The following is a 23,698-nucleotide window of genomic DNA, read 5'->3' as shown; positions in this document are numbered from 1 at the left end:
CACTGTTAGCAAGTGGACAAGGCAAAACCTCAGTGGCCCCGTGTCCTGTAACTGGCCTCCAAGGGCGCAGAGCAATGGGCTGTTGCAATGTCAGTTCCAGTTCCTGCAGTGCCTAATCACGAGGCAGTTTGGCACAGCTCGGCTGCGTCATTGCAAAATCACTCGCTCCATGTGCCTTGTGGTCTCGTGCCACCAACTTCTCAAGTTACTGATTTTCAGTGTCATTTTAGGTTGCCATAAAGGAAATAATACTTAAAGGATTGAAGAGGAAGCAAGTAACCGTTAATGAAATCAGTATCATGAAGAGGCATAGGAGTCCCAGTGTTGTGAATTATTTAGACAGGTGAGTGGTCATGGACTTATCCCATGAATGTGTGTTTACATACAGCAAACACGAGAGGTTAAAAACCCACTTTGGTCACTTCTAGAAAGTAGAGCTGTTAATAATTATGTATTAATATTTCTCTACTCATCTCCAGTGGATGAGAAGAGAGTGCATCTTGTCTGCATGAGTCTTCCCTGGCACACGTAGTTTGAAAATTATTCAGAAATTATTCAAAACCTGGATCATCTGTATCTTACTAAGTTAATACCCTCTAAGTTCACTGCCTCCACATTTTTCTGGGATTGCTTTTTAAAAGTTTCGTAAATGCTGGTGAACCATCCTAAAGCTGATTTCCCTTGGATTGTTGCCCTTCTTTTCCATTGCTATGCATGCCAGGAAGACTAGGTGCTTATTTCCAGAAACACCATGCGTGACAGGCTTTCTATCTGGGCTGTTACTAAACCATGATTTTCGTTCGCTGGCCTGTGGTAGGTAAGGGACAGGCGAGCGGAAGATTACGGGGTGTGACGGAAAGATAGACCCATCCCCCTCTCTCTCTCCCTCACGCTATCTTCTAACTCCAGAAGCCTCAGAAGAATGCAGCCACACCTGCCCTAGTAAATTTCCACTACCCAACTAACCCCTAAGACCCCCAACCCCCCTCTGACGTAGCAAAGACCCCTAAAAGCTATTTAAACCCACGAGATAGGATAATAAACGCTTTTCAACCGTCTGCCATATTGGTGTCTGCGTGTGTTGACTAGCCCGAGCAGCCTGGGCGAGGCCAGGCTGCCGTGCTGTTCCCTGAACCAGGTCTCTGGTTGTCTTTTATAAAGGCAACATACTGGTGCCGAAACCCGGGACGAAAGAAGAAAAAAAAATGGAAAAATTTGCCCGGCTGACGGGATACACCTGGACAGAAGCAGCGGCCGGAACGGTCGGACCGTATCTAGGCGCAAGGGGAGACGTCCTCGGGATCCGCGGCGTCATGGACGCAATGGCAAGGATCGTAAGTGCTATTTATTCGCAGTGGGGTATTGGGTGCAAGCTCAAGGATTTTCATCTTGCCGTAGCGAGATTGCTTGAGCTAGGGTCAATCGAGCGCCCCGTGGATGTATTACATCCGGAAATATGGGACAAATGCACTGCCGCGCTAGCCGAGGACACAAAATCCTCAGGCAGCGGCAAAAATCTTAAAGCGTGGGGCAGAGTAGAAAAAGCCCTACGCAAAGCGATAGAAGAGCAGGAGACATGGACCGCGGCGCGTACGTGTTTATTAGTTACTCCTAAACTCGGCGTGGGGGCGGGGACGCAGACTGCCCCTGAGAGCGATTCGCTCGGCAGCGGGGACCCGGGGGGGCTCAGCGCGACACCCGCTCCCCCAGATCAGAGCCCACCCCCCCCGCAGAAACCCCCCGCGACACCCCCGCCGCCGAAAATCCCCAAAAACCCCCTACCGCTCAAACCCCCCGAGAGACCGCAAATTCCTCCGAGCCGCCGCCGCCGCCCGCCCGCGATCCGATGTCGGAGACGCAAAAGCACGCGGAGCGCTTCTGGCAAGGGCTGGTAAAAGAAGCCCGAGCCGCCGAAACCGCGGCTTGGGAGGACGGGGCCGCCATGCCGCCTCCTTATCCCTTTGAAAATGGCGCCGGCAGCGGCAGAGAGGGGCGGGGCCCGGGCAGTCTCGGCGCAAAAACCCGGGAAGTGCGCGATTTCAGGGGCGCGCGTGCGCGGGAGAAAGAGGCGGAGAGCGGCACAGAGCGCGGAGCCAACCAGCAGCCGCGCCAGGCGCCGCCACCATATAAGGAAGAAACCACCCCCCGCGGGAGGCGTGGCGAGCCAGGGGGGCGGGAGCGGCGCCACCCCCACGGGGAGGAGCGAGCTCGGGGCCGGAAAAAACGGCGCGGGGCCCCGGAAGTGCACTGGCATTTGACTTCCGGCACGGAGCCTGGCGACCGGTCTGCCGGCTCCTCCGAGCCGGCGGGGGCTGACCGGGACTCCGAAACAAAAGAAACGGAACCAGCACAGTTAGAAACAAAACCGAATAAAGATCTAAGCTGCACCGAAAAACAACTACAATACGAACCAGCCCAGTTTACCAACTGGGGAGAAATAAAAATAGCCTGTGCTGAATGGTCCCCAGCGGCTGCCATACAAGCTTTCCCAGTGAGGCTCACCGGCCCGGAGGGGAACCAGCAAAGGGTATATACCCCGATAAACCCAAAAGATGTACAGTCAATTGTCAAAGCCATCGCAGAAAAAGGGATCAACTCGGCTATAGTCACTACATTAATCGATGGTCTTTTTAGCAACGATGACTTGCTTCCCTTTGATATCGAACGGATAGGGCGCATGATACTTGATGGTGCGAGAATGATTGTCTTCAGACAGGAATGGGAGGATAATTGTAGGAAGCAGTTAGCCCAAGCGTCTGGCGCGAGGCAGCCCCTACACAGATCGAGCTTATCCAGACTGATAGGAAAACATGATGATATGATCACGCCGCAACAACAAGCCGTACAGATGCAGGCTGAGGAGGTCAGGGCGACCACTCAGGCTGCCAGGGAGGCTATCCGCGCAGCCTCCCGAGTCCTGGCCAAGCCGGCACCGTGGTCCACCGTGAGGCAGGCAGAGAGCGAAAGCTTCACACAGTTCGTAGATCGCCTGCAGGCAGCGATAGACTCCTCTACCCTGCCGGCAGAGGCAAAGGGCCCCGTGGTAGCCGACTGCCTGCGCCAGCAATGCAACTCTATTACCAAGGATATTTTACGCTCCCTGCCAGCCGGAGCTAGCCTGGCTGACATGATCAGACACGTAGTGAGGGAGGAACACCTGACGCCCATTCAGGCAGCTGTCCACACCCTGACCAATGCCATGGCGTGTTTCAAGTGCGGTGAGGCGGGTCACATCGCGGTGAGCTGCCCCCAGCCGGCACGGCGGCCTGCCGCAGCGCCTCCGCCCCAAACACGCCCGCGGGGATCCTGCTGGGGCTGCGGGAGGAAGGGACATCTTGCTAGGGAATGCAGCTCCCGGCTCCAGGGAAACGGAAAAGGGAGGGGGCATGCGGGCCGCACCCAGCCTCCTCCCGCTGCGAATATGAGGCGGCCCATCCATGCCAACCCCCAATGGGGCGGGGAGCCCTCGTACCCCATTCTCCCGCAGGAAGCAGCCAGCTTCATACCCCCGCCAGCGAGTCTCACGACACAGCCTACAGTACCTTCGTACCCACCGCCACCGCAAGCAGCGCCTGTGCCACAGGGTCAGCAGGGGGCGCCTCAGAACGGGACCCCTGGGTGGCCCTGGCCCTGAAAATAGGGAAGGAGCCCCCGAAAGTCTGGGGGACGTGCCGCCTCTATGGCAGTCGGGACCCCCATGTAATAGGGCTTCAGTTTTGGGCAGACACAGGAGCAGACTGCACAATCCTACCCCAAGCCCTATGGCCCCGGCACTGGCAGTACAAGGAGGTCCCTCCAGTGAACGGGGTGGGAGGGTTGTCCCGAGCTTGGAAAAGCACCCAATTGGTAGCTATAACGCTGCATACAAAGAAAGGACCAGAACAAACAGTAGCAATCCACCCCTATATCTTGCAAAACTCCCCACCCCTGATAGGAAGAGACATCCTTGCTATGTTAGGAGTCAGGATTACAAATTTATAATGAGGGCCACTGCTGTACACCCACTCTGCCAATCAAACTGACTTGGAAATCACCAGACCCCGTATGGGTTGAGCAGTGGCCCCTGTCAAAGCCTCGAATGGCAGCCTTGCTGGAACTGGTCGACCGCGAGCTACAAAAGGGTCACATAGAACCCTCCACCAGCCCGTGGAACACCCCTGTGTTTGTAATCCCCAAGAGATCAGGAGAAGGCTACCGCCTCATCCACGACCTGAGGGAAGTGAACAAGACAGTTCAGCCCATGGGTCCAGTTCAGACACTGCTGCCCGCAAACTCAGCCATCCCCTAAGGGCAGCCATGCGCAGTGCTGGACATCAAAGACTGTTTCTTTTCAATACCCCTGCATGCTGAGGACAAAGAACGGTTCGCCTTCTCCGTCGTTTTCCCAAACGGCGAGCGACCTAACCTCCGCTTCCAATGGAAGGTGCTACCTCAAGGTCTTGTGGACAGCCCGACCATATGCCAGATCACCGTGGACAGGGCACTGATGCCAGTCTGACACTCCCACCCTGCTGCAACCATCATTCAGTACATGGACGACATCCTCGTCGCTGCACCATCGGCAGGCCAAGTGGATCACCTAGTGTCCACGATCACGGAAACCCTCCAGGCCAACGGTTTTGAGATCGTGAACACGAAGATCAAGAGAGCCCGTGCGTGACCTTCCTGGGAGTGGGGATCACAAACTCCTATGTGACCCCACCCAGGATAAAGGTCCGCCGAGACATCAAGACCCTCCACGACATGCAGCGACTCGTGGGATCTCTGCAGTGGCTCCGCAACATCGTCCTAGTTCCTCCAGAGGTCATGGACCCCTTGTATGACCTCCTGAAAGGAAAACACCCCTGGGACCCCAAGGAGCTGACGCCTCAAGCAACGAAATCCCTCGACTTCATCAAACATCAGATGTCCACTAGCCTGCTTGCCAGGTGGAACCCAAGCGTACCGCTAGATTTATACGTCCACTTCACGCAGAAGGGAGGAGTGAGAGCACTGGCCGAAGGACCTTCCGAAAAATCCCAGCCGATCCAATGGGTGGTCCTTGGAAGACCAACTCACGCATTCTCCCCAGGAGTTGAATGCATTGCTAACCTCGTCATGAAAGGCAGGAAACTCGCCCTGAGACACCTGGGGACCGAGCCGGCAAGGATCCACCTCCCCTTCTGCAAGCAACCGACCATAGAGTCAACTGCGGTATCGGAGCACCTGGCCCTTGCTCTCACTGGCTTCGGGGGAGAAATCTCCTACGCCACCAAACCACCTTGGACCCAGCTACTGACCATTGTCGACATAGACGTGCCACCGAAGGTCATGGACCGACCACAACCAGGACCAACGGTCTTTACAGACGCCTCCTCCACGACTTCTACTGCAGCAGCGGTGTGGCAGGCAGGAGAAACATGGCATTGCGTCAAAACATGCGACCCCACGCTGTCAGTGCAACAGCTGGAAGCAGCAGCAGTGGTCTTGGCGTGCGGACTCTTCCAAGATGAACACCTCAACATCGTGACAGACTCTATATTCGTGGCAAAGCTCTGCCTAGCCATGTCAAGACCAGGTGTGTCAACATCCACGACGGCCTCCATGCTCGAAGAGGCACTCTCCTCACACCAGGGCACCGTGTCCGTCATTCACATCAACAGCCATAACCCAGTCAAGGGCTTCTTCCAGACTGGAAATGACAGAGCAGATGCCGCAGCGAAGGGAGTGTGGACGTTGCAGGAAGCTCGTCAGCTACATGAGTCACTCCACATCGGAGCCAAAGCACTGGCGAAGAGATGCGGGATCTCGACAGCAGACGCGAGACACGTAGTGGCCACCTGCCCCCACTGCCAGAAGTCACCCCTATGGACCGGTGGGGTCAACCCGAGAGGCCTCAAGGCCTCAGAAATCTGGCAGTCAGACTTCACTCTCTGCGAACTGCTGAAGCCCCGAGCATGGCTTGCAGTGACAGTGGACACTTACAGCGGAGTGATCATAGCAACACAGCACCTCAAACCCAACTCCAAGGCCACAATCCAGCACTGGCTGACAGTTATGGCATGGCTTGGTATCCCCAAGCAAATTAAAACTGACAATGCTTCCAATTTTATCTCCAAATCAGTGCGGGAATTCGCCTCGGTGTGGGGTGTCACCTTAGCGCAGGGAATCCTGTATAACAGCACCGGACAGGCCATTGTTGAGCGAGCAAATCAGACCCTAAAAGCCAAGTTAGAAGTATTGGCAAAGGCAGAGGGCTTTGCCAATTCCATTCCCTCAGGAGACCAGACACGCATGCTAGCAACCGCATTACTAGCACTGAACCAATTCCCTAGGGGAGATGAAGCAAACAGTCCCATTCGAAAGCACTGGGCCACCCAGACACTAGAGAAGGGCCCGCAGGTCATGGTCAAAAACGAGCTAGGCGAGTGGGAACGGGGCTGGAGACTGGTGCTTACGGGACGAGGGTACGTGGCAGTTAAAAAAGAGGACAGGATCAGGTGGTGTCCACTCAGGTCAATCAAACCTGACCTTCAGAATGAAATTAATGGAAAACTCTGAGTTTTTGTTTGCAGGACACGCTCATGGACCGTCCCCGTGACGCAATACACCCCTGCTCCAGAGGGAGATGACAGACCACCAAACTGCCAGACAAAACCCGAGAGTCCCACGGCGGTGAGACCCAGACATGCACAGTGTCTCTGTGCAATTTTGCTGTTGGGGCTTGTGGCCGGGGGGCAAGCTGACCCAGGCCACTACCCTCATCAGCCATTTAGGTGGGTCATGCAACATCTTTCAAGTGACAAGGTGTTCAAAGAGGTCACCACAGCGAACACCCCATCCTTTGTGTTCCACATAGCCAACCTGTTTAGAAGCTACCTTTCTAACCCTAAAGGAAACCAAATCGAACCTGACTAACCCCTGTTAGCTTTGCTATAATATTAAACCCCATTTCTACGAAGGCATTGCTTTAGACACCCCCTTCAGTTACTCCACAGCCAGTGCCCCCCACCAGTGCAGATGGGACACTCCCTGCAGAGGAATCACCCTGAGTCAAATCACAGGACAGGGCAGATGTTTTGGAAATGCAACCATAGCAAAGCAGAAAGGCAACTTCTGCACTAAAGTTGTCAAGCCCAACAGAAAAACCAATAAGTGGGTGGTCCCATCCGTGTCTGGGATGTGAGTTTGCCAGCGATCCAGAGTGAGTCCTTGTGTGTTCCTTGCCAAATTTAATGACTCTATCGATTTCTGTGTCCATGTTCTGATTGTTCCTAGGGTCCTGTACCACTCAGACGAAGAGATATACCACCTTCTCGAGGAACCTGACAGACTCCACAAAAGAGAAATTATCACAGGTATAACTATCGCAATGCTGCTCGGCCTGGGAGCAGCTGGCACAGCCACGGGTGTCTCAGCCATCGCAACCCAGCAGCACGGACTCTCTCAGCTGCTAATGACCATTGACGAAGACCTGCAGAGGATTGAGAAATCCATCTCCTATCTAGAGAAATCAGTCTCTTTGCTTTCAGAAGTAGTTTTACAAAATAGGCAAGGACTGGACCTCTTGTTCATGCAACAAGGAGGACTGTGTGCCGCCCTGAAAGAGGAGTGCTGCTTTTATGCAGATCATACGGGAGTTGTTAAAGACTCCATGGCAGAACTCCGAGATAGACTGGCTCAGAGAAAGAGAGACAGGGAAACCCAACAGAGCTGGTTTGAATCCTGGTTCAATCAATCACCTTGGCTCACCACTTTAATTTCCGCCCTGGTAGGTCCACTGGCAATACTGCTTTTAGCTGTTACCATAGGACCATGCCTGCTGAACAAACTAGTCTCGTTTGTTCAGGCCCGTCTAGAAAGGGCGAACATTTTGTTCATAGGCCACCAACAAATGCTGTAAACCAAAAAAACTGCAAACACAGTCAGTTGCAAAAGCCTTCGAGACTCACCTTGCGAAAATTACTCAGGTTTACCAAACCACCCTTTCCTTACCAAGTTACAAGTTTGTACCTCACGCCTATATCTACAACTACCTCATTTTATATACGATAAGGGGAGGGGGGATGTAGTAGATAGGGACAGGCGAACGGAAGATCACGGGATGTGACGGAAAGAGAGACCCTTCCCCCTTCTCCCTGCTTCACGTTATCTATTAACCCCAGAGCATGTAACCACACCTAACCCAGTAGTTTTCCACTCCCGACTAACCTAGAGACCCTACCAACCCCCCCTGACGTAGCAAAGTCCCCCAAGACTATTTAAACCCATGAGATAAGATAATAAAGGCTTTCGACCGTCCACCAAATTGGTGTCCACGTGTTTGTCGTTAGCCCGAGTAGCCCGGACAGGCCGGGCCGCCGTGCTGTCTTCTTGGAACCAGGTCGCCGTTGTCTTTCATAAAGGCAACAAGTAACGGTTCATTTCTTTCTTTTTTATCCTTTGGGCAGCACCCATTTTTATCATCAGCCAAGCCTCTCTCCAGCCTGACCCCTCTGATCACCACAGCAAAGCAACTGAGGGAGCAGCGGAGGAGATGAAGCACTTGAAAACAGCTGTTAGTTACAGTAGTTAGTGAGGACAACTAGTTAGTGATGGTAGTTAGCAGTGCTAGTTGGTTATGTTGGTTAGGACACCCTGTTTGTTACGGTTCTTATGACAGCCTCTTTGGCATGGCAGTTTTTTGAATAAAAACTCTGTTAAACCACAACTCCCTTGGCGTGTCCCTTCCTCCTCCCTCTGTGACTCAGCTGCCCGGAGCAATGTGAGGGGAGAGCGGGCCCAGCCTCGCCCAGAGCTGAGCCCCAGCAGAGCCCTGGCAGAGCCCAGAGCAGCCGGGGCATCTGCAGAGTCAGCCTGGGAGGAGGCGCTCGGAGCCTTCTCGGCTGCACCGACTCTTGGGTACAAACTGCGTGTGCTGGAAAATGCCCCCGGCTCTGCCAGAGGGCAGAAGGGGCCCGGGGAAGGCCCCAGTGCTCCCTGCAAGGGAAACACCTGCCCTGGGTTTGTTATAAAGGACTATGTAGTTGTGGCTTTTGCTGTGATGTCTTGGCTTCTGCAACTTATTCTTAATCGCAACGATTTAGATACAGTACAGCTTGTAATCGCTTTTAACATGCGTTTGCTGTAGTATAATTTGTGAGCTTTTTGTGGTCAATGCCCTGGCCCCTGTGTAGCTCATATCCTCAGAACATCATTCATGGATGATAGTTTAGTTTGTGCACAGTGTGAAAAACATACCTGATAGTTTTGGCTTTTACAAAATATTGAAGTGGATGCCATGTGTTGTGCATTAGAATGTTAACTTTTGCAGAAGTAGCTGTAGTTGTGAAATAATAACTAATGCTTTTCTTTTTGTAACTAACTGACAATAATAACTCAGAGATATTTGTGAAACAGCCAATGTTGATTTAAAGTACTTGTGGAAGTAGCTAAGACCGTCTGCATGGCCAGATAACGTTTAAGGAACGGGTGTGATGAGGACCCTGCCGCTGACCCTTCGACTGTCAGTAACTGTCGCCTGCTGATGTGGAAACCCAGGGCACCGGGAATATTTCTCTGTCTGCTCTGGGGTGTCCTGACCCCCAGGGGAGCACTGACTTTGACCCTCATTCATGGAGAAAACTTCCAAAGCTTCAAAGTAAGCTAGAAACCACAAAAGTGTGAAATAGATTGTAGAGATTGCAGAGAGTAGTGGAGTATGTCATATGGGTGAAAAATTTAGGTTTTAGAATTTTTAGTATGTTATAGATGGGTTCAAGATGGAGGATATAGGGTGTTGTCTTGAGTTCCCTTCTTCTTTCTTCTTCTTCTTCTCTTTCTTTTTGGGTTTATGTGGTATCCTGTAATTGGGTAGAATAATCTGCATTGTGGGTCTTTAGGGATCAGTTACTGGGTTAGAAAGAAAACTAATTTCGGTGTCACTTCTTTATTGGGTAGCTTAGTTTTTGATTAGACTTACAAGGCCTTGTAACAAGAGATTGTTGGCCATTTTTGCGCTGTTTTCCTGCACGCAGAGTCTGGTGCAGACAGTGTGCTGAAGTTTTGATAACAATAAACAGAAGCTGAAGACCGAAAAAGTCCAATGCAGCTCTGGTTCCTGACACAGAACTGCTCCAGGAGGGTCCCCCTGCCAGGGGAGCCCCCAGGGAGTTGCCCAACTTGGGGCCCGCAAACTCCCAGCTGAATCGGGGATCAGGGGGCTGTTGTGAGGAAGTGACACACAACCCTCAAAACAACAATCCATGATTCCTGCACGGACTCTAGAAAGGCGGGTTGGGGGTCAAACCAAAAGAGTTCCTGGGAGAAGTAAATGAGTTCAAAGAAATGTTTGAATGTCTATAATCTTTATGAATATGTTTTTGGACAATACAATGGAAAAAGTAGATAAGAAGAGTTGCTATGGCTAACCAGTGTGCCTCTGGCCATTGCCAAGCACCCAGCGCTGTTATTGATTTGTCTCTAATTATCCCTTCTTAAAGTTTTAAAAATCGTCTTGCTCATTTTGCCCCTCTTTGGCTTCTTCTCCAGGAGCAGAGGGAGCCGGGGCAGAGACCGCTGTTCCTTCTGCCATCTGCGGCAAGAGAGAAGCATGAGGGACAGGCTGTTACCTCTCATTTATAACCTCGTTCCTCCTCGGATCCACAAATACCACTTCCAAGGAGAAATCAGCAACTCTGTTAGCGATGGGATTCTAAGTGACTCTGACCAGATTAAAGTGGGTTAACTCAACAGAACTCTATTTGATGAACTCTATGAATTTGATAGTCCTCCCTGGCTGCTATCAGCAAGCAGCGGTGCCTCTGCACAATGCAGCTTTTAGCTCTTGAAAACTATGAAATGGAAAAGTCAGAGATAGCCAGCACGGACTTTGTTATTGCTGCGGCAGACAAGGAAAACTCAAACTGGATCAGAATCCCATGCAGTGCACGAAAAGGGCAGGAAAGGTTGCGCAGACGCCTCTTTGCTTGCTGGAAAGAGGGAAAATGAGCAGGGCTTCTCCTCCTAGCAAACCAACAAACCACAAGTCGGAAGTGTCCCCTCCTCAGGTGGCTAAAGCACTTGGATGCAGTGAGGGCATGTCTGGCAGGGAAACAGCCCTGGTGGTGAGCACTGCCATGTATGGATCCATGGATCTGAAGGTCCCTCACAAGCCTCCCGTTGTCCAGGCTAAAGCTCCCTCAGCACCTCCTCCTTGGCCTTGCGCTCCACAGCCTTCCCCAGCTCCCGTGTCCTTCTCTGCACACGCTCCAGCCCCTCGAGGACTTTCTGCTTCAGAGGGGCCCACAAGTGGACACAGCACTCCCAGCCATGGCCGCAGCGCTGCCCAGCCCAGGGGGATGGTCACTGCCCTGCTCCTGCTGCCCCACTGCTGCTGACACAGGCCAGGGCATCCTTGGCCTTCTTGGCCACCTGGCCACACACTGGCCCACCTTCAGCTGCTCGTGACCGGCACCCCTGCGTCCTTTTGGCCCACGCAGGTCCCCAACCACAAAGTTGCCCCCTTGACTTCAAATACAGCATCCCCAGTTCCAAGATGTCCTTCCTCTTCTCAGCAACACAAGACAGCAGTCAAGGACTTGCAGCTTCCCCCCCACCCTAGGCACTAATGCCATTCTCAAAGCTGCAGGCTGTGTGCAGCTGTCCCTGCAGGATGGCCCCAGATCAGAGCCCAGCCGGGCTCCCCCTGCAGCCCCTGAAGCTTGGGGCAGGCAGTGGTCCCAGAGCTGAGGTTCACGGGGAGCACCCGCAGCTGTGCCTCGCACTCTGTTGCCGTGTCACCGTGCAGGCTGGCTTGTACGGGGTGAATGTACCAGCCCTGGTTTGACTGACAGGGGCCTGGCCCATCACAGCTCTCCCAAGGCTGCAGGCATTCCCCAGGCCAGAATCTGAAGGGGCACAGAGATCAGACCAGTGAAATCATCCAGACTGGGTTTTTCAAAGGCCCTTTAGAAGGAAGGGCTTGAGAATAAACGTGCTCTGTTTGCCACAGGAACATCGGGGTGAGTGGTCTCTTTGGCCCAACCCACTTTCCTCCCCGAGCCAAGGTTACCCACTCCCTCACACGTCCCCCCCGTGCCTTCCCACTGCCTTGTCCTGTCAGGGCTTCCGCAGCCCCTCATCCCTTCGTGGCCCCGTCCCCTCAGGCTCTCCCCAGCCCGGCCAACCTGCCCGGCAGCAGCGCCGCAGCCCCACAGGAGCTCCAGAGGAGCCCATCCAGAGGCACCTGGGAGCCCTCAGCAATCCAGGCAGCAACACACGGGCAGGAGGACACGGATGGCGCTTCCTGCCTGGGACAGGGCTTGTGGCCATCTCCAGGCACCGCTCTCACAGAGATCCCCACAGCTCCAGCCCCTGCCCATCTGCTCTGTGGGCAGCACAAAGGCTTTGGCAGAACCACCAAAGGCCAAGGGGCTTCTGGCCATTTTCCCTGCAACCCTGCATGCCTGGGCAGCTTGCTGAGCCAGGGATCCCTTTTGTCCCTCTTCCCCTAGGCCCTGCAGAACCTGGGCAGCAAAAGAAAGATCCTGGGAGTCTGTCTATTAAAACACATCCTATATTTCAATGCTAAAGTAAAACAAAGAGAAAGAAAAGAACAATCTTAAAGAAAGGAAACATTCCTGCTGGCTCGGGCGGCCCCAGCAGACAGAGCCTCTGGGATCAGCTCTCTGCAGAGCTCCAGCAGCGCAGCCAGCCGAGCCCCGACAGACGAGGCCGTCTCCTCCATGCCCTGCGGAGCCGATCATGCAGGTTGTCAAAGATGGAGTATGGAGCTCTCTCTGCTTCCTGGAGGACGTACAATGTTTGAACTGCCAGGCTTGCGACAGGGACACTGATGTCATTGGCCATGCCTTCAAGGGCTGAAAGAGAGAGGAACAGAGCCATGGTCAGTTCCCACATCTGAGGGGACCCGAGGGGACTCTGTGCCAGGGCCATCCCAGCCGGCTCTGGCCACGGCCAGCAGGGAGCAGGGACCAGCTGGATCAGCCCGAAGCTGCTGGCCAGGAATCCCCCAGGTGCCCTGAAACCTCTGTGTGCTCTGCCCACGCCGGCCCTGGTCCGCACAGGGAGCAGAGCCCTCCGCAGCCGGGGCAGGGCTCGCAGCTCCCCGCCAGCCCCCGCTGGCAGCCCGCTGCCCTCACTCACCCTCAGAGATGAGCTGGAGCTCTTCCTTCCTCCCCCTCAGGTACCGCCCGGCCGTCCCTGGGAACACAGAGCCTGTCAGGCCCGGCGGCACAGCTCCCTGCCAGCGGCGCTGCCAGCCCTGTGCCCACACGGCCTCCTGGCCCGGCTCGTGGCTTACCCATGAACCTGACGGCCGCCTCTCGCAGGGGCTCCTGTGGGCTCTGCAGGTAGGGCAGGGCCCGGCGCAGGTGCTCGGCCACGCTGCTGCTGTCCTCTGCCAGCTGCAGAGAGCGGCAGGAGGGAAGGGTTGGCCCCGCAGCCCCGCCGGGCCGGGGCTCCATGGGCACCCGGCTCGGGCCGCAGGAGCCTGGAGCAGAGCCCGCACGGCCTCGGGCTGCAGCAGCGGGCAGGGGCACAGCTGCCAGCCCGCACACCGAGCACCGCGCTCAGGGGGCTTCTCCAGGCTGGGGCTGCGGCTTCCCGGCCCTCCTTACCAGGCACTCGGTGAACTTCCATGGCTTCTGGTTCTTCAGCAGCTTTTCGAGATCCCTCTGCTTCAGGAACTCGGCCGCACAAAGCAACGTTTCCTGAGAAGCCTGGAGAGCAGCAGAGACGCGGAGATGGCCCCACAGCCCAGGGCACAGGACCCGTCCCTGTGCCAGGGCCTGGAGGAGGCTGCAGCCTGCGAGGTGCCAGGGCAGGGGCAGCCCAGCCCCTGCCAGGGGAACAGCAGCAGCTGCCGAGTCCTCACCTCTGCCACTCGCTGATTCTCATCATGGCAGTGGAAGGAGAGTGGCAGCAGGCTCTGGCGCACGTGTGCCTTCAGGGCCTTTTTTTCCTCTTCTGGAAAACGATCCAGCATGTCTCGGAAGATAAACATGGAGCTCAACTGCACCTGGCTATCCTCCTGTATGAAAGGAAGGAAGGAAGACCTCAGCGTCAGCTGCTTCAGGCCCAGCTGGGCACAGCCTGTAAGTGCACAGGGCACAAAGTGTGCGGGTAGCACCCACTGGCCGTGGCTGGAGGCGCAGAGCCTTACGTTGTCAAAGAGTGGCAGGAGCGCCTCAGCAAGCTGCAGGGCGAGGGTGCTGGTTATTGGGGCACCATTGCAGAGAAATAAACCCCTGAGGAGAACCGTGGTCATCCTGAGCATGACGCCGTCATTTTCCTGCAGGAGCTCCACGAGCCGTTCATGCAGGCTCCACATCCTTATGGCCATCTACTTGTGGAACACAAGTGTGTGAAACACCATCCTGCTGCCACAGGGCCCAGGGGTCAAAGGCCTGTGCCAAAGCACTGGGGCAGCTGCAGCAGGAGGCAGGAGAGCTGGCAGCAGCTGCCTCAGTGCCCCAAGGCCAGCCGAGCCCCAGGGACTGCCTTCCCCAGCCCCACGCTGGCAGCACGGCTTCAGCCCCTGCGCTCTTCTCACCGAGACCCTGGTGGTGCCGAGCACCACGAGGCCTCTGAGTGCCAAGCGACGCCTCCCCCTGCACTCGCTCTGCAGGTTCTTTGACAAGAACTCCAGCACGCTGTCACGGCATTCACTCAGGTTCAGGCGCTCCAGGACCTGAAAGGCACAGGGCAGTGACGGGGGAGCGGCCGGCGGGAGCCCAGAACCGCACAGGGCCGGGCCCAGGCAGCAGCACAGGGCGCGGCACCGTCCCAGGCACTGCGGCCAAGAGAGGGCAGAGAGCCGGGAGGCAGCTGAGCGAGGCAGCGCTGGCCTTCAGGCTCACCTCCACAAGGAACGCCAGGGCGGCCAAATCCCGGCATGGCGTGTCTTTGCTGAGCAGCCCGAGCAGCTGGAATGCAATCGCGGAACACACGGCTTCGGATGCGCGGTGCATTTCTCTGACAGGAGGAAATAGGAGCCAAACCCCTGAGCCAGCGGGGACAAACCTCTCCCAGGACTGCCTCCCAGAGGTCTGGCCTTTCTCCAGCACCCTGCAAGGGGCAGCTGAGCCCTCTGGGAGGTTGCTGCTCTTGGGCACGCTCCTCTCCCAGCCTTTTGCAGCCTCCTTGGCCGTCCCTTGGTGACAAGGCCTTCTGGCCCACAGCCACGGGGACTGTGTGGGGCACCTGGGGCACAGGGCACACATGCCGGGGACAGCTGGGGAGCAGGGGGTCTCACCTGGCCAGCACGCCCACAGCACAGTGGTGGGTGTCAGCACCGAGCAGTGTGTCCCAGCCACCCTTGTCTTCCATGGCCACCACCACATCCTCATAGTGCAGTCGGCAGAGCAGGGCCTTCAGGGTCTGCTCTGCAAACCTGTGTGCAGAGCAAACCCAAGTCACGCTGGGAGCACTGGCCCCTGCCCAGGGATGTGGCAAGGACAGGAGGACTGGCATGGAGCACCTGCTGGGGTTGGTGGCAAGGCTGTGTTGCTGCTGGCATCCCTTCCAGAAGGTATCGACCTCCTCTGGCATATCCAGAGTGCTGAAGAGCACTTGGAAGAGCAGATGCACAAAGAGGCAGGGGAAATACACGGTGACTACATGTGGCACACATGGCAGCTGGAGGATCTTCCACATCACCACGGTTGCCTGCAAAGGACAGAGCAGCCCGAGACAGCGCTCAGTGCCGAGGTGTCCGTGTGGCAGGGCCCAGTATGGGAGGTAGAGGCCCGGAGAGACAAAGGGGGAGCACCGAAGGGGGAGCACCGGGCCTGGTGGCCCTGAAGCTGCCCCGGGGCCAGGTTTCAGCCCAGCGCCTGAGGCAGGGAGACGCCGTGGGGGAGGGAGGATGGAGAGCTGCTGGAGAGGTGGCCTTGGGGCCAGCAAAGGCAGAAACTTACAGCCAGGGCAAGGACAGCCGTGTGGTCCCCATCGGAGGTGCACGTGCTGTGCTTTGGCCAGCTCCCCAGCACCTCGAGGAGTACGAGCATGGCCGGCTCTGCAGTCCTGGGCGAGCACATGATGCTCTTCCACATGGCCAAAGCAGCTCTGTGGGGTCACAGCTCTGTCTCAGAGGAGTCTGGGACACAGCAGCGTGGCCTGGGTGGCAGCGGGGAGCTGAGCTGCTCTGCCAGCCCTGCCTCTGCCCACTGCCCCTCACTGGCAGAACACAGGCAACCCAGCCATGTGGGGACTGGCCCCTGAGGGGCAGGGGGGAAGCATGGCAGCACGCTGGGGGGCTGGCAGGGGCCAGGGCTGGCAAAGGGAGCAGCCAGAGGGCCCTGGAATTCTCTGTTGGTCAGACACCTGGGACAGGCTGTACAGGGTGAAGGGCTGCTGAGCCTTGTGGACACGTGGGCCCCGTACCTGTCACACACTGGGGCCACACGCAGGAGCGCCATCACCACGTCAGAGGGCTATGCCTCTGTCAGATCCAGAAGGGGCCTGTACAGATTGTACTCAGGAAACTCATTGGCCACCAGCCACTGGTGGATGTACCTCACCATGGCGGGCACCTGGAGAAGGCAGGGGAGACTTGGAAAGCTGCCAGAGGAAGGAATGTGCCCAGCTGCCCCAGAGAAGTGCTTCCCTTGCCACCGCACTGCCATGGCCTCAAAGGCTTCCAGGGAGCAGCAGGCGTGGCTTGGGAGGCCACACAACTGCTGGGAGGAGAAAAGCCAGGCCACAGGCTGCTCACTTGCTTTGGGCTGGAAGGACCCTCCTCCACAAGCATATCCAGCAGGGCAGCACTGGCCTTGGTTTTGAAGATGGGAGAGTACGCTCTGACCACAGTGCCCATGACGCTGCTCTCTTCCTCCCGAATCCTCTTCATGAATTTGCAAACCATCTGTAGCAGAAGGGCAAGAAGCCCGGGATGTTGCATGGAGTGCTCCGAGCACAGTGCTGGGCTGAGCAGTGCCAGCAGGCCCAGCCCAGGTGGGGATGGCTGCAGGTACCTGCGCTGTTCTGCGGAAGCGGCCACGGGTGCGTTCCTGCTCTCGTGTGCGCTGCACGGCTGCACCTGGCAAAGAGCGAGCGCAGCCCGAGCTGAGGGGCTGCGGGAGAGGCCGGAGAACACAGCCCAGCCCTGCACTGCCCAGGCAGGGACAGCCCCGCGCCGCCCCAGGGCATGGAGCACGGCTGTGGGCTGTCTGCCCGGCCCCTATTCCATCCTGTCCATGGGCATGGCCCCAGGGGATGGGATGGGATGGGATGGGATGGGATGGCATGGCATGGCATGGCATGGGGCCAAGCTGGCTGCAGGCACCAGCCCTGTGGCCCAGCTCTGCCACTCACCCTTCTGCAGTGGCTGGAACTGCTCCACCTCTTCAGGCTGCTGTGCTGGGGCAGCTCCAGGGCCTTCTTTCTCCTCCTTCCCCCAGGCCAGCTTGGGCACGCTCGCAGGTCTGTGCTCTGCGTCACTGCCTGGATTCATGGCTACTTGCAGAAGGTGAAAAGGAAAAGGTCCGAGTCAGCAAGTGCTGCAGTCATGCCTTGAGGGCACCTGCAAGAGTGAAGTCTTGGCAAGGCTACAGGACAGCGAGTCCTGCACTCTGGTCTTGGGGGCTCCAGCCACAAGGACAGGAGACTCCTGTCAAGGAAAGTGCAAAGCAAATGCCACGGTCTGCCCTCGAGGGCAGCTGCAGAAGAGATGCCTTGGGAAGGCCAGGGGTCACCAAGTGCTCTGGGCTGGCCACAAGCTCACCTGCAGGAGTAATACCTCGGGAAATCTCCAAGTCAGCAAGGAACGAGTGGCTGTGCTAATGCTCCTCACAGCACCGCTCTCTCCGTCCTGTCTCGTCGCGTGCACAGAGCACTGTGGAGTGGCCTTGTCACTGCCAACACCTTTGCCACAGCATGTCACAAAGGGCCCTTGGATACCCTGTCCCGTTCCATTCCACGGTGACCATGCTGCACCGTGTCACAAAGGGCCCTTGCACACTCTGCCACCTGCCCTGGGGCCACCCCCAGCCCCCCAGAGTGGCCCAGGTTGGAAGGAATGCCTTGCCCCAGGTGTGTCAGACAGCCCAACAGGATCTTTAGGAACGGCTCAGACCATCAGCAAACGCTGCCCTGCTCTGCGGGCTCAGAGCAGCAGGAGCCCCCAGGGCTGCCGACGCAGCCGCAGCGGGAAGGGCACGGGGCCCTGCACAGAAGCTGGCACGGCCTCCTCGGGACACGTCCCACATGGTGGCCATCCTAAGCACGGCCGTGTGACACAGACCAGGAACGTGTGGGCCAGGGCAGGAATGCTGCTCTGAGCCTGGGGCCCGGGGAGCGCTGACATCAGCCGCTGAGGCACAGTCCCCGCCGAAGCAGAGTTCCCCCGAGCCCTGGCAGCACCGGTGCCCGTCTCCTGCCCCAGAAACCTGTGCCCCAAAAGGGCTTCTCTGCCAGAGGGCAGCCAAAGCTGGTGTGTGTTGCAGCATTTTTCAGAGAAAGAGGACATGAGTTATGAGATTTGAGCTACTCCAGTCTAGGCCTCAGATTTGGGCCTTGTGAGGCCTTCAAGCCTCTGACGCAGTTAGAAATTCAGAGCTTGGGGCGCAGATAGAAATAGTATTAAGGTGTGACGGGGACCACTGGGCTGTCTGGGTGTGAATTAGTATACGTTTATAGTGTAAGGCTCAAGCCACTTTAAGGAAAAGGTAAACATTGTTAGCCTAGCAATCAGAGTGCCTTTGTTTCTGTAAACTATGTAGAAGCTTATATAAACTACCATCTTATCTCAAATAAATGGAGAACGTTTGATTAACCACATTGGTTCAGATCTGTGTTTGTCTTGTCCAGTTTCCCGTTTTCCTGAGATTCCCTGGCTTTTGGTGTGCATTGGGGGCTGTGCTCCGTCTGTGGTAGATAGGGACAGGCGGAGCGGAAGATCACCGGGATGTCACGGAAAGACAGACCCCTTCCCCCCTCTCTCTTCCCCGCTTATCTGTTAACCCCAGGAGTCAGAGAAGAATGTAGCCACACCTGTTCTGGTAAAATTCCACTACCCACTATCCTCTGAGACCCCCCAACCCCCCTCTGACGTAGCAAAGACCCCTAAACCTATTTAAACCCACGAAATAGGATAATAAACGCTTTTCAACCGTCTGCCATATTGGTATCTGCGTGTGTTGATTAGCCCGAGTGGCTTGGACGAGACCAGGCCGCCGTGCTGCCATCTGAACCAGGCCCCTGGTTGTCTTTCATAAAGGCAACATACTGGTGCCGAAAACCCGGGACAAAAGAAGAAAAATTTGCCCGGCTGACGGGTTTCACCTGGACAGAAGCAGCGGCCAGGACGGTCGGACTGTACCCAGGCGTAGGGGAGACGTCCCCGGACCCGCGAGCGTCATGGATAGCGTCGCATGGGTCGTAAGTATGAGGCAATGGAATATCGCATTTAAGCTCAGGGACTTTTATCTTGCTATAGCAAGGCTGCCTGAACTTAGAGCAACCGAATGCCCAGTGGATGCCATGCATCCGGGGATATGGGAACAGTATACAGCCACGCTAGCCGGGGAGGAAAAATCCTCAGACAGTGGCAAGAGCTTTACGGCACGGAGCAAGGTAAAAAAGACCCCGCGCAAAGCAATAGAAAAGCAGGAGACGCGGAGTGCAGCACATATGTGTTTATTAGTCAGACCCGAGCTCGGGGGGGGGGCGAAAGCGCAGACCGTCCCTGAGGAGGGTCCACCCGAGACCGGAGACCCGGGAAGGCTCAGCGCAACAACCCCTTCCCCGGATCAGAGCGCAGCCCAGCCCCGCCGCGGAGCTGAGCCCAGCCCAGCCCGGCAGAGGCAGCGCTGCCGCCGGAGCGGCGCGTTTCAAGCGGCGTGGCCCCGATCCCGCCGGAGCGCGCTCCGAGCAGCGCGACTCCGCTCCCGCCGGAACCCAAGCCCGCCCGCGGCTCCGTGCCGCTTCCCCGCCGGCGCGCCGAGCGGAGCAGCGCCGAACCCCACCGCAGAAGCCCCCCGGGACACCCCCGCCGCGGAAAACCCCCGGGACACCCCCGCCGCGAAAAACCCCCGCGAAAACCCCGCCGCAGAAAAACCCCGAGAAGCCGCCGCTTCCCAATCCGTCCCGCCGCCGCCGCCGGTCAGAGATCCGCGGTCAAAGGCGCAGCCGCGCGCAGGGCGCTCTTGGCGAGAGCCGGCGGGAGAGACCGGAGTCGCAGGGGCCGCGGCTCGGGGAGAATCCCCGGCCGCCCGGCCATGCGGTCGCTTTGAAAATGGCGCCGAATGCCGCGGAGAGGGGCGGGGCCCGGGCGGTCCCGGCGCGAAAACTCGGACACCGCGCGACTTCAGGGGCGCGCGCGCGCGGGAGAAAGGGGCGGAGAGCGGCTCGGGACACAGAGCCAATCAGCGGCCGCGCCGGGAGCCGCCACCATATAAGGGAGAAACCACCCCCCGCAGGGGGCGCGGCGAGCCGGGGGGGCGGGAGCGGCGCCACCCCCGCAGGGTGGAGCGAGCCCGGGGCCGAACAAAACAGCGCGGAGCCCCGGAAGTGCCCTGGCATTTGACTTCCGCCGCGGAGCCTGGCAACAACTCTGCTGGCTCCGAAGAGCCGGCGGAAGCTGACCGGAACCCCAAAACGAAAGATACAGAACCAGCACAGTTTAAAACAAAACCGAATAGAGTTCTAAGCCGCACCGAAAAGCGGTCACAATACCCCTTGGAGCTGCGGCAAAAAAGAGCATCTCGCCAAAGAATACAGGTCCCAACCCCCGGACACACGAGCGGGGGGGGGGGGGGGGGGGGTAAGAGCGCGCGCGGGCGAACTCAGCCCCCTCCCACCGCAAGCAGCGCCCGTGCCGCTGAGTCAGCAAGAGACGCCCCGATACGGGACCCCGGGGTAGCCCTGGCCATGAAAGTGGGGAGAAAGCCCCCGGAGATGTGGGGGACGTGCTGCCTCTGTGGCAGTCAGAACCCCCATGTGGTGAGACCATGAGAGCCACTGCTGCACACCACTGCTAACAACCGAACTTGACCCTCAAAACAAAACTAATGAGAAGCTATGAGTTCTGTTTGCAGGGCACGCTTGTGAACCATCCCAGTGACACACACACCCCTGCTCCAGAAAGAGATAACAGACCACCAAACTGCCAGACAACACCTGAAAATCCCACGGTGGTAAGATCCAAACATGCACAGTGTCTTTCTTCATGCAATTTTACTGTTACAAGCTTGTAGCCAAAGAAACAAGCTAGCCCAGGCCACTACCCTCATCAGCTATTTAAGTGAGTCGTGCAACAAGTAACAAAGTGCTCAAAAAAGTCACCATAATAAATACCCCATCCTTCGTGTTCCATATAGCCAGCCTGTTTAGAAGCTATTTTACTAACCCTAAATGAAACCAAATCAAACCTGACTAACCCATATTAATTTTGCTATAATATTAAACCCCCTTTTTCTACAAAATCATTGCTTTAAATACCCCCTTCAATTACTCCACAACCAGTGTCCCCCACCAGTGCAAGTGAAACACTCCCCACAGAAGACCAATAAATAAATAGTCCCATCCACATTTAAAATGTAAGTTTGCCAAAAACCCAGAGTGAATCCTTATATATTCCTTACCAAGTTTAATAACTCTATCAACTTCTGCATTCAAGTTCTGATTGTTTCTAAGGTCCTACATCACTCAGACGAAAAAATATACCATCTTCTCGAAGAACCTAACAGACTCCACAAAAGGGAAATCATCACAAGTATAACTATCGCAATGCTGCTCGGCTTGGGAGCAGCTAGCACAGCCACGGGTGTCTCAGCCATCGCAACCCAGCAACACAGACTCTCCCAGCTGCAAATGACCATCGATGAGGACCTGCAGAGGATCGAGAAATCCATCTCCTATCTAGAGAAATCAGTCTCTTCACTTTCAGAAGTAGTTTTACAAAATAGGCGGGGACTGGACCTTTTGTTTATGCAGCAGGGGGGATTGTGTGCAGCTTTGAAGGAGGAATGCTGCTTTTATGCAGATCATACAGGAGTCGTTAAAGACTCCATGGCAGAACTCCGAGACAGACTGGCTCAGAGAAAGAGAGACAGGGAGACCCAGCAGAGCTGGTTTGAATCCTGGTTCAATTAATCACCTTGGCTCACCACTTTAATTTCCGCCCTGGTAGGTCCACTGGCAATACTGCTTTTGGCTATTACCATAGGACCATGCCTGCTGAACAAACTAGTCTCGTTTGTTCAAGCCCGTCTGGAAAGGGCAAACATTCTGTTCATAGGCCACCAACAAATGCTATAAACCAAAAACTGCAAACACAGTCAGTAGCTAAAGCCTTCAGCACCTGCCTTAAAAAATCTACCCTGATCTACTAAACCACCCTTTCCTTAACAAGTTACAAGTTTGTACCTCACTCCAATGCCTCTATCTACAACTACCTCATTTTGTATGTGATAAGGAGGGGAGAGATGTGGTAGATAGGGACAGGCGGAGCGGAAGATCACGGAATGTCACGGAAAGACAGACCCCTTCCCCCCTCTCTCTTCCCTGCTTATCTGTCAACCCCAGGAGTCAGAGAAGAATGTAGCCACACCTGTTCTGGTAAAATTCCACTACCCACTATCCTCCGAGACCCCCAACCCCCCTCTGACGTAGCAAAGACCCCTAAAACCTATTTAAACCCACGAAATAGGATAATAAACGCTTTTCAACCGTCTGCCATATTGGTATCTGCGTGTGTTGATTAGCCCGAGTGGCTTGGACGAGACCAGGCCGCCGTGCTGCCATCTGAACCAGGTCCTTGGTTGTCTTTCATAAAGGCAACAGGGATTAGAACAATTTAATGGGAACAGCAACGAGATAAGGAACAAACAGGAACAGCGACAACAAAAGGGATAAGAAAAACTATTTACAAGGAAAACTACAACACAATCAGTAGACCATATGTCATTCATCCACTCAGTTGTACATGCCACTGAACTGCTGCACCAGGGGACTGGCATTATCACACCTTGCGTTTCCCTTTGGCATTCTCTTTCAGGGCGCAGATGAGACAAAACCAAAAAGTTCAGCTTTAGTCAATCTTTACCTTCAAAGGAAATTCAGGACTGTGCAGCAGAGACCAATGTCCTGCATGTCCAGGAATCCCGCGCAGAGAGCGATGCTCTGTGAAATCAGGAATCCCGTGTAGAGAGCAGAAACATCAGCTCTTTTCCCTGGGAAAGAAAACTCACCAGTCCAGGTTCCTGATGTCAGTTTGTAGGGCTCTTTTTGGACTCTCAGGGCAGCACAAGTATGAGGTGGGGGCAGCTCCTGTCTGGGACTTATCCTTCGATGTTCAGATTTTTTGCAGTCAGCTGCCCACTCATGGCCACAGCACTCGGAGCGCAAACATCGGCTCTTTTCCCGGAGCCGCTCTGTGGCTACTGAGCCGTGCCGAGCCCATCACCGCCGCTCGGCACAGCCGCCGCCGCCGCGCTCGCGGTTTCCAGGCACCCACGGCACCCGATGGTCGGGGCCGGGCCGAGCCGGGCCGAGCCGGGCCGAGCCGCAGCGATTTTCAAAGGAGATTGGCACTGGAGCTACTGACTTGACTTCGGTGCTTTCTGTGAAAAACGCCAATCACTTGGTTTTTAAGATTTTAAAAGTTTAATAATTAGACTAATAAATTAACACTTAGAGTAATAAAAGTTTAAGAGTTAGGACAATTACAAGACAATAAAAAGCAAAGAATTACGGACGTGCGGACGCTGTCTGTGAA

General features: G+C 56.0%; 1 protein-coding gene across 1 annotated transcript in view; it reads right to left on the bottom strand.

Annotated features, from left to right (window-relative positions):
• Positions 1–20,200, bottom strand: part of LOC140681356 (serine/threonine-protein kinase pim-1-like) — a 32,713-nt gene extending 12,513 nt beyond the window's left edge. The window contains exon 1 of the mRNA XM_072921006.1: positions 20,116–20,200. Within this exon, the coding sequence (XP_072777107.1) occupies positions 20,116–20,200 (85 nt within the window). The remainder of the gene's footprint in view (positions 1–20,115) is intronic.
• Between the last annotated feature and the right edge of the window lie 3,498 nt (positions 20,201–23,698).

Source organism: Taeniopygia guttata, chromosome 35, assembly GCF_048771995.1.
Source record: "Taeniopygia guttata chromosome 35, bTaeGut7.mat, whole genome shotgun sequence".
In the NCBI taxonomy this organism is placed as follows: Eukaryota; Metazoa; Chordata; class Aves; order Passeriformes; family Estrildidae; genus Taeniopygia; species Taeniopygia guttata.
The sequence above is the reverse complement of the archived record's forward strand: the minus strand, read 5'-3'. Positions and strand labels throughout refer to the sequence as shown.